This window comes from Pristiophorus japonicus, chromosome 11 (assembly GCF_044704955.1).
Source record: "Pristiophorus japonicus isolate sPriJap1 chromosome 11, sPriJap1.hap1, whole genome shotgun sequence".
Classification (NCBI taxonomy): Eukaryota; Metazoa; Chordata; class Chondrichthyes; family Pristiophoridae; genus Pristiophorus; species Pristiophorus japonicus.
The window spans coordinates 160,709,958-160,726,603 of record NC_091987.1 but is presented as its reverse complement, the minus strand read 5'-3'; the positions used below and the strand labels follow the sequence as shown (position 1 = coordinate 160,726,603).

At 48.0% G+C, this 16,646-nt stretch overlaps 1 protein-coding gene across 3 annotated transcripts in view; it reads left to right on the top strand.

The window, feature by feature from the left end:
* The window catches only part of tespa1 (thymocyte expressed, positive selection associated 1), a 235,133-nt gene extending 220,228 nt beyond the window's left edge, over positions 1–14,905 (top strand). For all 3 annotated transcript variants that reach the window (XM_070894212.1, XM_070894214.1, XM_070894211.1), the window contains exon 11: positions 10,023–14,905. In XM_070894212.1, the coding sequence (XP_070750313.1) occupies positions 10,023–10,867 (845 nt within the window). In that variant the 3' untranslated portion in view covers positions 10,868–14,905. The remainder of the gene's footprint in view (positions 1–10,022) is intronic.
* Positions 14,906–16,646: the final 1,741 nt, after the last annotated feature.

Below are 16,646 nucleotides of genomic sequence, written 5' to 3'. Positions count from 1 at the left end.
TCCCCCATTGATAGCTCAGTGTGCTAACTCTCCCATTGATAGCCCAGTGTTCTCACTCCAGCATTTATAGCCCAGTGTTGAACTCGCCCATTGATAGCCCAGTGTTCGCACTCTCCCACTGATAGCCCAATGTGCTCACTCTCCCATTGATAGTACAGTTTTCTCACTCTCCCATTGATAACACAATGTTCTCACTCTCCAATTGATAGCCCAGTGTTTTCAGTCTCCCAGTGATAGCCCAGTGTTCTAACTCTCCCATTGATAGCCCAGTGTTCTAACTTCCCATTCATAGCTCAGTGTTCTAACTCTCCCGTTGATAGCCCAATGGTCCCACTCGGCCACTGATAGCCCAGTGTTCTCGATCTCACATTGATCGCCCAGTGTTCTCACTCTCCTACTGATAGCTCAATGTGCTAACTCTGCCATTGATAGCCAAGTGTTCTCACTCCAGCATTGATAGCCCAGTGTTCTAACTCGCCCATTGATAGCCCAGTGTTCTCAGTCTCCCAGTGATAGCCCAGTGTTCCAACTATCCCAGTGATAGCCCAGTGTTCAAACTCTCCCATTGATAGCCCAGTGTTCTAACTCTCCCTTTGATAGCCCTGTGGTCAAACTGTCCCATTGACAGCCAAGTGTTCTCAATCTCCCATTGACAGCCCATTGTTCTCACTCTCCCATTGATAGCCCAGTGTTCTCAATCTCCCATTGATAACCCAGTGTTCTCACGCTCCCATTGATAGACCAGTATTCTCACTCTCCCATTGATAACCCAGTGTTCTACCTCTCCCATTGATAGCCTAAAGTTCTCACTCTCCCATAGAGAGCCCAATGTTCTCACTCTCCCTTCGATAGCCCAGTGTGTTCACTCTCCCAATGATAGCCCAGTATTCTCGATCTCACATTGATCGCCCAGTGTTCTCACTCTCCCACTGATAGCTCAGTGTGCAAACTCTCCCATTGATAGCCAAGTGTTCTCACTCCAGCATTTATAGCCCAGTGTTCTAACTCGCCCATTGATAGCCCAGTGTTCTCAGTCTCCCAGTGATAGCCCAGTGTTCTAACTCTCCCTTTGATAGCCCTGTGGTCAAACTCTCCCATTGACAGCCCAGTGTTCTCAGTCTCCCAGTGATAGCCCAGTGTTCTAACTCTCCCATTGATAGCCCAGTGTTCAAACTCTCCCATTGATAGCCCAGTGTTCTAACTCTCCCTTTGATAGCCCTGTGGTCAATCGCTCCCACTGACAGCCAGGTGTTCTCAATCTCCCATTGACAGCTCATTGTTCTCACTCTCCCATTGATAGCCCAGTGTTCTCACTCTCACATTGATACCCCAGTGTTCTCACGCTCCCATTGATAGACCAGTGTTCTCACTCTCCCATTGATAACCCAGTGTTCTATCTCTCCCATTGATAGCCTAGAGTTCTCACTCTCCCATAGAGAGCCCAATGTTCTCACTCTCCCTTCGATAGCCCAGTGTGCTCACTCTCCCAATGATAGCCCAGTGTTCTCGCTCTCCCATTGATAGCCCAGTGTTCTCATTCTCCCATCGATAGCCCAGTGTGCTCACTCTCCCAATGATAGCCCAGTGTTCTCGCTCTCCCATTGATAGTCCAGTGTTCTCATTTATCCATCGATAGCCCAGTGTTCTAACTCTCCCATTGATAGCCCAGTGTTCTCAGTCTCCCAGTGATAGCCCAGTTTTCTAACTCTCCCATTGATAGCCCACTGTTCTAACTCTCCCATTGATAGCCCAGTGTTCTCAGTCTCCCAGTGATAGCCCAGTGTTCTAACTCTCCCATTAATAGCTCAGTGTTCTACCTCTCCCATTGATAGCCCAGTGTTCTAACTCGCCCATTGATAGCCCAGTGTTCTAACTCTCCCTTTGATAGCCCTGTGGTCAAACTCTCCCATTGACAGCCAAGTGTTCTCAATCTCCCATTGACAGCCCATTGTTCTCACTCTCCCATTGATAGCCCAGTGTTCTCAATCTCCGATTGATAACCCAGTGTTCTCGCGCTCCCATTGATAGACCAGTATTCTCACTCTCCCATTGATAACCCAGTGTTCTACCTCTCCCATTGATAGCCTAAAGTTCTCACTCTCCCATAGAGAGCCCAATGTTCTCACTCTCCCTTCGATAGCCCAGTGTTCTCACTCTCCCAATGATAGCCCAGTATTCTCGATCTCACATTGATCGCCCAGTGTTCTCACTCTCCCACTGATAGCTCAGTGTGCAAATTCTCCCATTGATAGCCAAGTGTTCTCACTCCAGCATTTATAGCCCAGTGTTCTAACTCGCCCATTGATAGCCCAGTGTTCTCAGTCTCCCAGTGATAGCCCAGTGTTCTAACTCTCCCTTTGATAGCCCTGTGGTCAAACTCTCCCATTGACAGCCCAGTGTTCTCAGTCTCCCAGTGATAGCCCAGTGTTCTAACTCTCCCATTGATAGCCCAGTGTTCAAACTCTCCCATTGATAGCCCAGTGTTCTAACTCTCCCTTTGATAGCCCTGTGGTCAAACTCTCCCACTGACAGCCAAATGTTCTCAGTCTCCCATTGACAGCTCATTGTTCTCACTCTCCCATTGATAGCCCAGTGTTCTCACTCTCCCATTGATACCCCAGTGTTCTCACGCTCCCATTGATAGACCAGTGTTCTCACTCTCCCATTGATAACCCAGTGTTCTATCTCTCCCATTGATAGCCTAGAGTTCTCACTCTCCCATAGAGAGCCCAATGTTCTCACTCTCCATTCGATAGCCCAGTGTGCTCACTCTCCCAATGATAGCCCAGTGTTCTCGCTCTCCCATTGATAGTCCAGTGTTCTCATTCTCCCATCGATAGCCCAGTGTTCTAACTCTCCCATTGATAGCCCAGTGTTCTCAGTCTCCCAGTGATAGCCCAGTTTTCTAACTCTCCCATTGATAGCCCACTGTTCTAACTCTCCCATTGATAGCCTAGTGTTCTCAGTCTCCCAGTGATAGCCCAGTGTTCTAACTCTCCCATTAATAGCTCAGTGTTCTACCTCTCCAATTGATAGCCCAGTGGTCCCACTCGGCCACTGATAGCCCAGTGGTCTCGATCTCACATTGATAGCCCAATGTTCTCACTCTCCCACTGATAGCTCAGTGTGCAAACTCTCCCATTGATAGTCAAGTGTTCTCACTCCAGCATTTATAGCCCAGAGTTCTAACTCGCCCATTGATAGCCCAGTGTTCTCAGTCTCCCAGTGATAGCCCAGTGTTCTAACTCTCCCATTGATAGCCCAGTGTTCAAAATCTCCCATTGATAGCCCAGTGTTCTAACTCTCCCATTGATAGTCCAGTGTAATAACTCTCCCATTGATAGCCCAGTGTTCTTTCTCTCCCATTGATAGCCCCGTGTTCTAACTCTCCCATTGATAGCCCATTGTTCTAAATTTCCCATTGATAGCCCAGTGTTATAACTCTACCATTGATAGTGCAGTGTTCTCACTCCCCCATTGATAGCTCAGTGTGCTAACACTCCCATTGATAGCCCAGTGTTCTCACTCTCCCATTGATAGCCCAATGTGCTCACTCTCGAATTGATAGCCCAGTGTTCTAACTCCCGCATTGATAGCTCAATGTTCTAATTCGCCCATTGATAGCCCAGTTGTCCCACTCGGCCACTTATAGCCCAGTGTTGTCGATCTCCCATTGATAGCCCAGTGTTCTCGCTCTCCCATTGATAGCCCAGTGTTCTCACTCTCCCACGTGATAGCTCAGTGTGCAAATTCTCCCATTGATAGCCCAGTGTTTTCACTCCAGCGTTTATAGCCCAGTGTTCTAACTCTCCCATTGATAGACCAGTGTTGTAACTCTCCCATTGATAGCCCAGTGTTCTACTCCCCAATTGATGGCCAAGTGTTCTCTCTCTCCCTTTGATAACCCAGTGTATCAACTCTCTCATTGATAGCCAAATGTATTAACTCCATCATTGATAACCCACTGTTCTCGCTCTCCCATTGATATCCCTGTGTTCTAACTCTCCCATTGATAGCCCAGTGTTCTAACTCTCCCATTGATAGCCCAGTGTTCTCAGTCTCCCAGTGATAGCCCAGTGTTCTAACTCTCCCATTGATAGCCCAGTGGTCCCACGCGGCCACTGATAGCACAGGGTTCTCGCTCTGCCATTGATATCCCCGGGTTCTAACTATCCTATTGATAGCCCAGTGTTCTAACTCGCCCATTGATAGCCCAGTGTTCTCAGTCTCTCAGTGATAGCCCAGTGTTCTAAATCGCCCATTGATAGTCCAGTGTTCTCAGTCTCCCATTGATAGCCCAGTGTTCTAACTCTCCCTTTGATAGCCCTGTGGTCAAACTCTCCCATTGACAGCCCAGTGTTCTAAGTCTCCCAGTGATAGCCCAGTGTTCTAACTCTCCCTTTGATAGCCCTGTGGTCAAACTCTCCCATTGACAGCCAAGTGTTCTCAATCTCCCATTGAAAGCCCATTCTTCTCACTCTCCCATTGATAGCCCAGTGTTCTCACTCTCCCATTGATACCCCAGTGTTCTAACTCGCCCATTGATAGCCCAGTGTTCTCAGTCTCCCAGTGATAGCCCAGTGTTCTAACTCGCCCATTGATAGCCCAGTGTTCTCAGTCTCCCATTGATAGCCCAGTGTTCTAACTCTCCCTTTGATAGCCCTGTGGTCAAACTCTCCCATTGACAGCCCAGTGTTCTAAGTCTCCCAGTGATAGCCCAGTGTTCTAACTCTCCCATTGATAGCCCTGTGTTCAAACTCTCCCATTGATAGCCCAGTGTTCTAACTCTCCCTTTGATAGCCCTGTGGTCAAACTGTCCCATTGACAGCCAAGTGTTCTCAATCTCCCATTGACAGCCCATTGTTCTCACTCTCCCATTGATAGCCCAGTGTTCTCACTCTCCCATTGATACCCCAGTGTTCTCACGCTCCCATTGATAGCCCAGTGTTCTCACTCTCCCATTGATAACCCAGTGTTCTACCTCTCCCATTGATAGCCGAGAATACTCACTCTCCCAAAGAGAGCCGAATGTTCTCACTCTCCCTTCGATAGCCCAGTGTGCTCACTCTCCCATTGATAGCCCAGTGTTCTCGCTCTCCCATTGAGAGCCCACCGTTCTAACTCTCCTATTGATAGCCCAGTGTTCTCATTCTCCCATCGATAGCCCAGTGTTCTAACTCTCCCATTGATAGCCCAGTTTTCTATCTCTCCCATTGATAGACCAGTGTTCTAATTCTCCCATTGATAGCCAAATGTTCTAAATCTCTAATTGATAGCCCAGTATTCTAACTCTCCCTTGATAGCCCAGTGTTCTAACTCTCCCAATGATAGCCCCGTGTTCGAACTCTCCCATTGATAGCCCAGTGTTCTAACTTTCCCAATGATAGCCCCGTGTTCGAACTCTCCCATTGATAGCCCAGTGTTCTAAATTTCCCATTGATAGCCCAGTGTTATAACTCTCCCATTGATAGTGCAGTGTTCTCACTCCCCCATTGATAGCTCAGTGTGCTAACTCTCCCATTGATAGCCCAGTGTTCTCACTCCAGCATTTATAGCCCAGTGTTGAACTCGCCCATTGATAGCCCAGTGTTCGCACTCTCCCACTGATAGCCCAATGTGCTCACTCTCCCATTGATAGTACAGTTTTCTCACTCTCCCATTGATAACACAATGTTCTCACTCTCCAATTGATAGCCCAAGTTTTCAGTCTCCCATTGATAGCCCAGTGTTCTAACTCTCCCATTCATAGCTCAGTGTTCTAACTCTCCTGTTGATAGCCCAATGGTCCCACTCGGCCACTGATAGCCCAGTGTTCTCGATCTCACATTGATCGCCCAGTGTTCTCACTCTCCTACTGATAGCTCAATGTGCTAACTCTGCCATTGATAGCCAAGTGTTCTCACTCCAGCATTGATAGCCCAGTGTTCTAACTCGCCCATTGATAGCCCAGTGTTCTCAGTCTCCCAGTGATAGCCCAGTGTTCTAACTATCCCATTGATAGCCCAGTGTTCAAACTCTCCCATTGATAGCCCAGTGTTCTAACTCTCCCTTTGATAGCCCTGTGGTCAAACTCTCCCATTGACAGCCAAGTGTTCTCAATCTCCCATTGACAGCCCATTGTTCTCAGTCTCCCATTGATAGCCCAGTGTTCTCAATCTCCCATTGATAACCCAGTGTTCTCACGCTCCCATTGATAGACCAGTATTCTCACTCTCCCATTGATAACCCAGTGTTCTACCTCTCCCATTGATAGCCTAAAATTCTCACTCGCCCATTGATAGCCCAGTGTTCTCACTCTCCCATTGATAGCCCACCGTTCTAACTCTCCTATTGATAGCTCAGTGTTCTAACTCTCCCAATGAAAGCCCAGTGTTCTCAGTCTCCCAGTGATAGCCCAGTGTTCTAACTCTCCCATTGATAGTCCAGTGGTCCCACTCGGCCACTGATAGCCCAGTAATCTCGATCTCACATTGATCGCCCAGTGTTCTCACTCTCCCACTGATTGGTCAGTGTGCAAACTCTCACATTGATAGCCAAGTGTTCTCACGCCAGCATTTATAGCCCAGTGTTCTAACTCGCCCATTGATAGCCCAGTGTTCTCAGTCTCCCAATGATAGCCCAGTGTTTTAACTCTCCCATTGATAGCCCAGTGTTCAAACTCTCCGAATGATAGCCCAGTGTTCTATCTCTCCCTTTGATAGCCCTGTGGTCAAACTCTCCCATTGACAGCCCAGTGTTCTCAGTCTCCCAGTGATAGCCCAGTGTTCTAACTCTCCCACTGATAGCCCTGTGTTCAAACTCTCCCATTGATAGCCCAGTGTTCTAACTCTCCCTTTGATAGCCCTGTGGTCAAACTCTCCCATTGATAGCCAAGTGTTCTCACTCTCCCATTGATACCCCAGTGGTCTCACGCTCCCATTGATATCTCAGTGTTCTCACTCTCCCATTGATAACCCAGTGTTCTACCTCTCCCATTTATAGCCGCGAGTTCTCACTCTCCCAAAGAGAGCTCAAATTTCTCACTCTCCGTTCGATAGCCAGTGTGCTCACTCGCCCATTGATAGCCCAGTGTTCTCGCTCTCCCATTGATAGACCACCGTTCTAACTCTCCTAGTGATAGCTCAGTGTTCTCATTCTCCAATCGATTGCCCAGTGTTCTAACTCTCCCATTAATAGCGCAGTGTTCTCACTCTCCCATTGATAGCCCAGTTTTCTAACTCTCCCATTGATAGACCAGTGTTGTAACTCTCCCATTGATAGCCCAGTGTTCCAACTCTCCAATTGATAGCCAAGTGTTCTCTCTCTCCCTTTGATAACCCAGTGTATCAACTCTCTCATTGATAGCCAAATGTATTAACTCCATCATTGATAACCCAGTGTTCTCGCTCTCCCATTGATATCCCAGTGTTCTAACTCTCCCATTGATAGCCCAGTGTTCTAACTCTCCCATTGAAAGCCCAGTGTTCTGAGTCTCCCAGTGATAGCCCAGTGTTCTAACTCTCCCATTGATAGCCCAGTGGTCCCACGCGGCCACTGATAGCCCAGTGTCCTCGATCTCACATTGATCGCCCAGTGTTCTCACTCTCCCACTGATAGCTCAGTGTGCAAACTCTCCCATTGATAGCCAAGAGTTCTCACTGCAGCATTTATAGCCCAGTGTTCTAACTCGCCCATTGATAGCCCAGTGTTCTCAGTCTCCCAGTGATAGCCCAGTGTTCTCTCTCTCCCTTTGATAACCCAGTGTATCAACTCTCTCATTGATAGCCAAATGTATTAACTCCATCATTGATAACCCAGTGGCCTCGCTCTCCCATTGATATCCCAGTTTTCTAACTCTCCCATTGATAGCCCAGTGTTCTAACTCTCCCATTGATAGCCCACCGTTCTAACTCTCCTATTGATAGCCCAGTATTCTAACTCTCCAATTGATAGCCCAGTGCTCTAACTCTCCCGTTGATAGCCCAATGTTCTAACTCTCCAATTGATAGCCCAGTGTTCTAATTCTCCCATTGATAGCCAAATGTTCTAAATCTCCCATTGATAGCCCAGTGTTCTCGCTCTCCCATTGATAGCCCAGTGTTCTCACTCTCCCACTTGATGGCTCAGTGTGCTAATTCTCCCATTGATAGCCCAGTGTTCTCACTCCAGCATTTATAGCCCAGTGTTCTAACTCTCCCATTGATAGCCCAGTGTTCTCAGTCTCCCAGTGATAGCTCTGTGTTCTAACTCTCCCATTGATAGCCTAGAGTTCTCACTCTCCCATAGAGAGCCCAATGTTCTCACTCTCCCTTCGATAGCCCAGTGTGCTCATTCTCCCAATGATAGCCCAGTGTTCTCGCTCTCCCATTGATAGCCCACCGTTCTAATTCTCCTATTGATAGCCCAGTGTTCTCATTCTCCCATCGATAGCCCAGTGTTCTAACTCTCCCATTAATAGCTCAGTGTTCTACCTCTCCCATTGATAGCCCAGTGGTCCCACTCGGCCACTGATAGCCCAGTGTTCTCGATCTCACATTGATCGCCCAATGTTCTCACTCTCCCACTGATAGCTCAGTGTGCAAACTCTCCCATTGATAGCCAAGTGTTCTCACTCCGGCATTTATAGCCCAGTGTTCTAACTCGCCCATTGATAGCCCAGTGTTCTCAGTCTCCCAGTGATAGCCCAGTGTTCTAACACTCCCATTGATAGCCCAGTGTTCAAACTCTCCCATTGATAGCCCATTGTTCTAAATTTTCCATTGATAGCCCAGTGTTATAACTCTCCCATTGATAGTACAATTTTCTCACTCTCCCATTGGTAACACAATGTTCTCACTCTCGAATTGATAGCCCAGTGCTCTAACTCCCGCATTGATAGCTCAATGTTCTAATTGTCCCATTGATAGCCCAGTTGTCCCACTCGGCCACTTATAGCCCAGTGTTGTCGATCTCCCATTGATAGCTCAGTGTTCTTACTCTCTCATTGATAGCCCAGTGATCTAAATCTCCCATTGATAGCTCAGTGTTCAAACTCTCCCATTGTTAGCCTCGTGTTCTCATTCTCCCATTGGTAGCCCACTGTTCTCATTCTCCCATTGATAGCCCAGTATTCCAAATCTCCCAATGATAGCTCAGTGTTCAACTCTCCCATTGATAGTTCAGTGTTCTAAGGCTCCCATTGATAGCCCAGTGTTCTCACTCTCCTATTGCTAGCCCAGAGTTCTTGCTCTCCCATTGATAGCTCAGTTTCTAACTCTCCCATTGATAGCCCAGTGGTGCCACTCAGCCATTGATAGCCCAATGATCTCGACCTCCCAATGATAGCCTAGTGTTCTCACTCCCGCATTGATAGCCCAGTGTTCTAACTCTCCCATTGATAGCCCAGTGTTCTCACTCTCCCATTGAAAGCCCAGTGTTCTCTTTCATTGATAACACAATGTTCCAATTCTCCCATTGATAGCCCAGTGTTCTAACTCTCCCATTGGTAGCCCAGTGTTCTAACTCTCCCATTGATAGCACAGTGTTCTAACTCTCCCATCGATAGCACAATGTTCTAACTCTCCCATCGATAGCCCAGTGTTCTCACTCTCCTATTGATAGCCCAGTGTTCTCACTCTCCCATTGATAGCCCAGTGTTCTAACTCTCCCATTGATGCTCTCGTGCTCTCACTCTCCCATCGACATCCATTCCGCTGGTATCGTTCCAGATCTTTTCGTTTATCTAATTCTGGCCCCAGCATTGATGGCTGTTGCTTCTGCTGGCTAGTCCTGGAGCTCTGGAATTCCATTCCTTAAGCTTTCCAGCTCTTTACCTCGCTTTCTCTCTTTAAGACACTTCTTATAACCTACCTCTTTGAGCAAGCTTTTGGTCACCTGTGCTAAAATCTCCTTATGTGATTTGCTGTGAAATGTTGTGTAATAATCGCTCCCGTGAAGCATCGTGGGACATTTTGCTCGGTTAAAGGCGCGGTATAATTGGGAGTTGTGTCACTGAGCTAGACAGAGGCTGATTGTTGGTCTTACATCTTTGCGTTTTGTTGCAGGTCGATTCCGGCAGATTGAGGTGCTGACGACGATGGCGAATGCCCTGAGCTCCTTGTACTCTCATGTTTCTAAGACACCAGTGCAGAAGATTGGGCCTGCACACCAGTTTTCTTTCAGTCCTGAAAAATCCCTCGGGGGAGCTTCTAACAAACTGCAGGAAAGGAAGTTCCCGGCTGGAAAAGCAGTGCAGAAACTGAGGAAAACAATTACTAAGTTATGTTTGTATGGAGCGTCCCGGGACTTGGAGTCTCCGAAACTGAAGTCGGGTTCTCCGAGCAGGAAGAGCCCCGGATTGGAGCTGTCGGGAGATCTGAGTTTCAGAACCGAGGTGCAAGGTTTGGGAACGGTGTGTGAACAAGCTATCGGTTCACGAACAGGGTCTCCTCCCCCCAAGGGAGAAGGATGTAGGCAGCCTAGCAGTGCAGTGAAGGAGCTGTGGAGGGAGGACACCAGGAGATCCAGACTGTACGGCTTCAGCACAGAATCTGACCAATCTTGTGAAATGGATTTTCCCAGTAAGCAGCTAGTGTGTCCCAGTCCTGTACCATTCCGCTCTCCAGCACTGAGGGAAAGAGACGCTGTTTGGAACTGCAGTAGGATTGGGAACCAACACGTCAATACCCAGGAACTCAAACACAGCTCATCATTTCACTGGAGCCACCAGAGCAGCTCAGAAGAAAGTGAAGCTTCGAAACATGACGTGAATCTCCAGAGTATTCTGCAAACAGATGGTTCTGCTGGGGCATTATTGCAGAAAGATTTCGACCAAAGCACGAAGAATGACCTAGAGATTGGCGGACACAGAACACAGAAGCTCACGGACACATACCTGGAGAGCAGCTGAGGCAGGTGTGTTCACAGATAGGCACAGCTCGCACACCAACACAGGAAAGAAATCTGCACCACCCTGGACTGAGCAACGTCCTCTTCCATGTCTAAAGGAAAGTTTATGCTGGAAGAGGGGACTTGGAGGCGAAAGTAAGAGCCATTGTCAAACAACAAATTAAGGAACCACAGCCAACATATTATTACCTTTTAAACTCTCCATGAACCTGTTCCTGAGCAGCAGAGAGATGGATGAGGGCACTGTTCTCCATATCATCAATGGGTTCATGAACACTTATAGAATGATAGAATAGTACAGCACAGAATGAGGCCATTCAGCCCATGAAGTCTGCCCTAATGTTCCCTGCTGGACCACCGCAGCCGGATCACCAGCTTTCAACAGGCCGCACACCCCCAAAAATTAACATGTACATAGCTCAGTGCCAGCCCTTTGCAACCCAGTCAGTCCCACTCCCCCGCTTTTTCCCCAGGTCCCGCAATTTTTGCTCCTTCAAGTATTTCTCCAATTTCCTTTTGAAGGCTGCTGTTGAATCTGCATCCACCGCCCTATCAGGCCTTGCAGTCCAAATCCTAACCACTCGTTGCAATAAAAAGATTTTCCTCATATCGTCTCTGGTTCTTTTGCCAATGACCTTCAATCTGTGCCCTCTGGTTATCAACCCTTCAGCCATTGGAAACTGTTTCTCTTTATTTACACTCTTTAAATGCTTCATGATTTTGAAAACCTCGATCAAACCTCCTCTTAGCCTTTGCTGCTCTGAGGAGAACAACCCCAGCTTCTCCCGTCTCTCTACGTCACTGTAATCCCTCATCCCTGGAACCATTCTGGTAAATCTCTCTGCACCCTCTCCAAAACCTTCACATCCTTCATAAAGTGTGGTGCCCAGAATTGGACACGTACTGAACTAGTGTTTTATATAGGTTTAGCCTAACTTCCTGGCTTCTGTACTCTGTGCCTCTATTTATAAAGCCCGGGATCCCATATAGTTTATTAACTGCTTTGTTAACCTGTCCGGCCACCTTCAAACATTTGTGCACAAATACCCCCAGCTCTCTCTCTTCTTGCACCCCTTTAAAATGTAGCTTTCACTGTCTCTCCTCAATCTTCCTACCAAAATGTATCACCTCATATTTTCATTTGCCACGTGTTTTTTTCATTCATTCTGGGATGTGGGCGTCGCTGGAAGTCCGGTATTTATTGCCCATCCCTGATTGCCCGTTGAGAAGGTGGTGGTGAGCCGCCTTCTTGAACCGCTGCAGTCCGTGTGGTGAAGGTGCTCCCACAGTGCTGTTAGGTAGGGAGTTCCAGGATTGTGACCCAGCGACGATGAAGGAACGGCGATATATTTCCAAGTCAGGCTGGTGTTTAATCTAGAGGGGAACGTGGAGTTGGTGGTGTTCCCATGCGCCTTCAGCTCTTGTCCTCCAAGGTGGTAGAGGTTGCAGGTTTGGGAGGTGCTGCCGAAGAAGCCTTAGCAAGTTGCTGCAGTGCATCTTGTAGATGGTACATACTGCAGCCACGGTGCGCTGGTGATGGAGGGAGTGAATGTTTACATTGCTGGATGGGGTGCCAATCAAGCGGGCTGCTTTGTCCTGGATGGTGTCGAGCTTCTTGAGTGTTGTGGGAGCTGCACTCATCCAGGCAATTGGGGAGTATTCCATCACACTCCTGACTTGTGCCTTGTAGATGGTGGAAAGGCTTTGGGGAGTCAGGAGGTGAGACACTCGCCACAGAATACCCAGCCTCTGACCCGCTCTTGTAGCCACAGTATTTATGTGGCTGGTCCAGTTAAATTTCTGGTCAATGGTGACCCCCGGATGTTGATGGTGGGGGATTTGGCGATGGTAATGACATTGAATGTTAAGGGGCGGTGGTTAGACACTCGCTTGTTGGAAATAGTCATTGCCTGGCACTTGTGTGGCGCGAATGTTACTTGCCACTTATCAGCCCAAGCCTGAATGTTGTTCACGTCTTGCTGCATGCGGACATGGACTGCTTCATTATCTGAGGAGTGTGAATGGAACTGAACACTGTGCAATCATCAGCGAACATCCCCACTTCTGACCTTATGATGGAGGCAAGGTCATTGATGAAGCAACTGAAGATGGTTGCAGCGATGTCCTGGGGCTGTGATGATTGACCTCCAACCACCACAACCATCTTCCTTTGTGCTGGGTATGACTCCAGCCAGTGGAGAGTTTTCCCCCTGATTCCCATTGACTTCAGTTTACTAGGGCTCCTTGATGCCACACTTGGTCAAATGCTGCCTTGATGTCAAAGGCATTCACTCTCACCTCACCTCTGGAATTCAGCTCTTTTGTCCATGTTTGGACCGAGGCTGTAATGAGGTCTGGAGCCGAGTGGTCCTGGCGGGACCCAGACTGAGCGTCGGTGAGCAGGTTATTGGTGAGTAAGTGTTGCTTGATAACACTGTCGACGTCACCTTCTAGCACTTTGCTGATGATTGGGAGTAGACTGATGGGGCTGTAATTGGCCGGATTGGATTTGTCCTGCTTTTGTGGACAATTTTCCACATTGTCGGGTAGATGCCAGTGTTGTAGCTGTACTGGAACAGCTTGGCTAGAGGCGTGGCTAGTTCTGGAGCACAAGCCTTCAGCATGACAGCCGGGATGTTGTCGGGGCCCATAACCTTTGCTGTATCCAGTGCACTCATCCATTTCTTGATATCACATGGAGTGAATCGAATTGGCTGAAGACTGGATTCTGTGATGATGGGGACCTCAGGAGGAGGCCGATATGGATCATCCACTCGGCACTTCTGGCTGAAGATGGTTGCAAACGCTTCTGCCTTGTCTTTTCACTTGCGCCCTCTCACCTCATTTAAATTCTCGTTCTCTACGCTCACCCAAGTATGATAAACATTTTATTACCGAGATATCTTCAGTGTTTCCCTCCCTCTGCCTCTACACTGAGTGACTTCTCATCCTCAGTGATTTCAACCTCCATCTCAATTCATCATGTTCTCTCTCCTCTGAGTTCACTACCCTCTTGTCCTCCTTGAATCATTCTCTCTGTTGTGTCCTTACACACTACAGAAAGTCAACACGAGGCACATACTGGAGCCAAGGTCACTCTGTGACCTGTACCTTTATTCACAGGACCGTGAAGCGATGACCCTATTTGGGACCTCCCTTTATACACATGGATGACCAGGTGAGGAGTGTCTCCCACAAGTTCACCCCCTGTGGTCAAGGTGTGCATTTCTTAGGTGTATACAGTGTACAGTGTTGTTACATAAAGGTTACAGTTATGTGAGGTTACAAACATGACACTCTCCATGTGAATTCCTCAAACCACATTCACGGCCACTCCTTGATCTTGCCATCTCTCGTGGCCTTGCTATTCCTACAGTGTCACTTGAAGATAAGACTATCTCTGACCATTTCCTCATCTCGTTCTCACCCACATCCTCCCTCCCCCACCCAACCCAACCTCCTCCTGTGTCTGCCCCTGGAAAATACTCGCCCCCAACTCTCGTACAACTGTACTCATTAACTCCAAACTGTCCAGCCGTTGGTCCTCCAGTCACCATGACATTACTGCAGCCACCGACCTGCTCACTCACACCCTCACCACAACCTTTAATGCCCCAGTCCCTATTAAAACCATTACTCTCTCTCACCCTGGCCATTCTCCCTGGTACAGCTCTCGTCGCTTCCTCAAGTCCAAGGGACGCAAACTTAGAACATAAGAAATAGGAGCAGGAGTCGGCCATTCGGCCCCTCGAGCCTGCTCCACCATCATGACGCAGCAGCAGCATATGGTAGTAGAAGACCCACCTGAAGTGAGAGTGGCTGATGATAATGATGAGGAGGACACAGATGACGAGGAGGAGGATGAGGAAGCCATGCAACTACCTGAACCCGGAGCAAGACGGCGGAGGAGGGCGGGCTGTTATGCCCCTTTAACGATTACTCGACCTTGCGCCAGCAGTTCATCTATGAATGCTTTGTTGCCTGAAGGGAAATGATTCACTTATAATTTAAAAGATATTTTATTCAAAAGTTCAACAAATATTTGTTTGTACTTAACTTTAATGAACATATTCTTGTATCAAACTTTAAAGTTTTCACTGAAGATCACTTACAAACTCCAAGATCACTTAAAAACTTTAAGATCACTTACTAATTTTTAAACTTGTAAATTTACATAACTTACAAAAAACTTTTAAGTTGAGAACAACAGTTAAACAATAACAACAACAGCAAAGAAAGGCTGCACCCATCTCTCCTCCACCTTATTCTAAGACTGCCCGCTGCGCTTGGTCTTGGTGACTCCATCCCTGCCCGCAGGCGGTGGTGCAACATTTCTCAGGTTGGCACCAAACTTATTCTTTCTAACATCTCGGGTAATAAGGGGCGGTGGGGGGAGGGGGCAGGCGGCAATCTGGAGGGCCCGGCTTGGGCCTCTTCAGAGGCTGGTCTGGGGATTAGAGTGGGAGCGGCAGTTGATTCTGTTAATGGGCGCGGGGTCTGGGCGTGTTCCCTTATTGTAGCAGCCAACTCCAACAGTCCCTCCCTCGTGTTCACTGACATGGTTTTCAGCTGACTGCGACATTCCCTCCCTCATGTTCATGGATAGCATTCCCATTTCTCGTGAGAGTGTTGTTACTTCTCCCGATAGTACCGGTCATGTATGTACATGCTGTTTGTAGCCACCAGATGTTGCCATTGCTGGAGGCCACTGAGCAGCACGCACATGGTGCTGCTCTGGTATAAAAGGCCAGCCATTTTGAGTCAGACACTTTGGGCCTAAATAAAGCAGAAGCAAGGTTGTACCTTGCTTAGTTAAACAGTACTCAGTTTGAACCTTTATTGCATACATAACAGTCCCGATATCTCATCACCCACCCCACTGATGGTATCCAGGAGTGATCGCGTAAGGTCAATAATCTCCGCACTCATTGCCATCATCTGAACCACTTCTGTTAGATTCTGCACCTCAGGAGAGCGCGGTCAAGCTCTCCTTCCCCTTCTCACGCTGGGTGTGGCTTGCTGCATCCCACTGGGACGCGCAGCCTCGGACGGTGGGGCTCTGGGTGTGCCTCATTGCACCCCACTGGGATCCCCAGCTCGGATGGTAGAAAACCAAGGAATGTCCCAACAACACTCAAACCACTCAGCGAAGGGGTTGGCACCTCAATGGACGGCACCTGCATCTCCTCAAAAGTGAGTACAACAGTGGGGGGCTTCATCCATCCCCTCCTGCTCGCTCTCACTTCCAGTGTTGGTGGGACATTCCTTAGTTTTCCACCACAGTAATGGTAATGTGTAATGTGATTGTTAAACCTTTGCTAATAAGCCAACTAGTTCTTAATAGCAATGCGTTGCGATGAATTCTTAAGCAAATAGCCCATGAAGCAAATACGTTATATTAACCTTCTCTGCTCCAAGGAGAACGAGCCCAGCTTCTCCAGTCCCTCCACATAACTGAAGCTCTTCATAAAACCGTCGCCCAGACCAAGTTGGCAAACTTTTCAAGACAAGTGATTCACTGATCGCAAAAAAAAAAATTAACACATTTCCCGACGCGCAGGCTAATTTGCCAATTTATACAAGCTGCTCAATAAGTCAGAACAGGAAAGCACGCACACACACAGCTATCAAGCAGACAGCTCCACTGAATGCCAGTGGAGTATTGCAGCTGCGTTCATTTACAGAGCGAGAAACAACGGATCGGGGGAAAAAGCACAGAATATAATTAAATGTTTAGCACCTAAACAAAGAGAGAAAAATTCTATAAGCTTGCCTCCGTT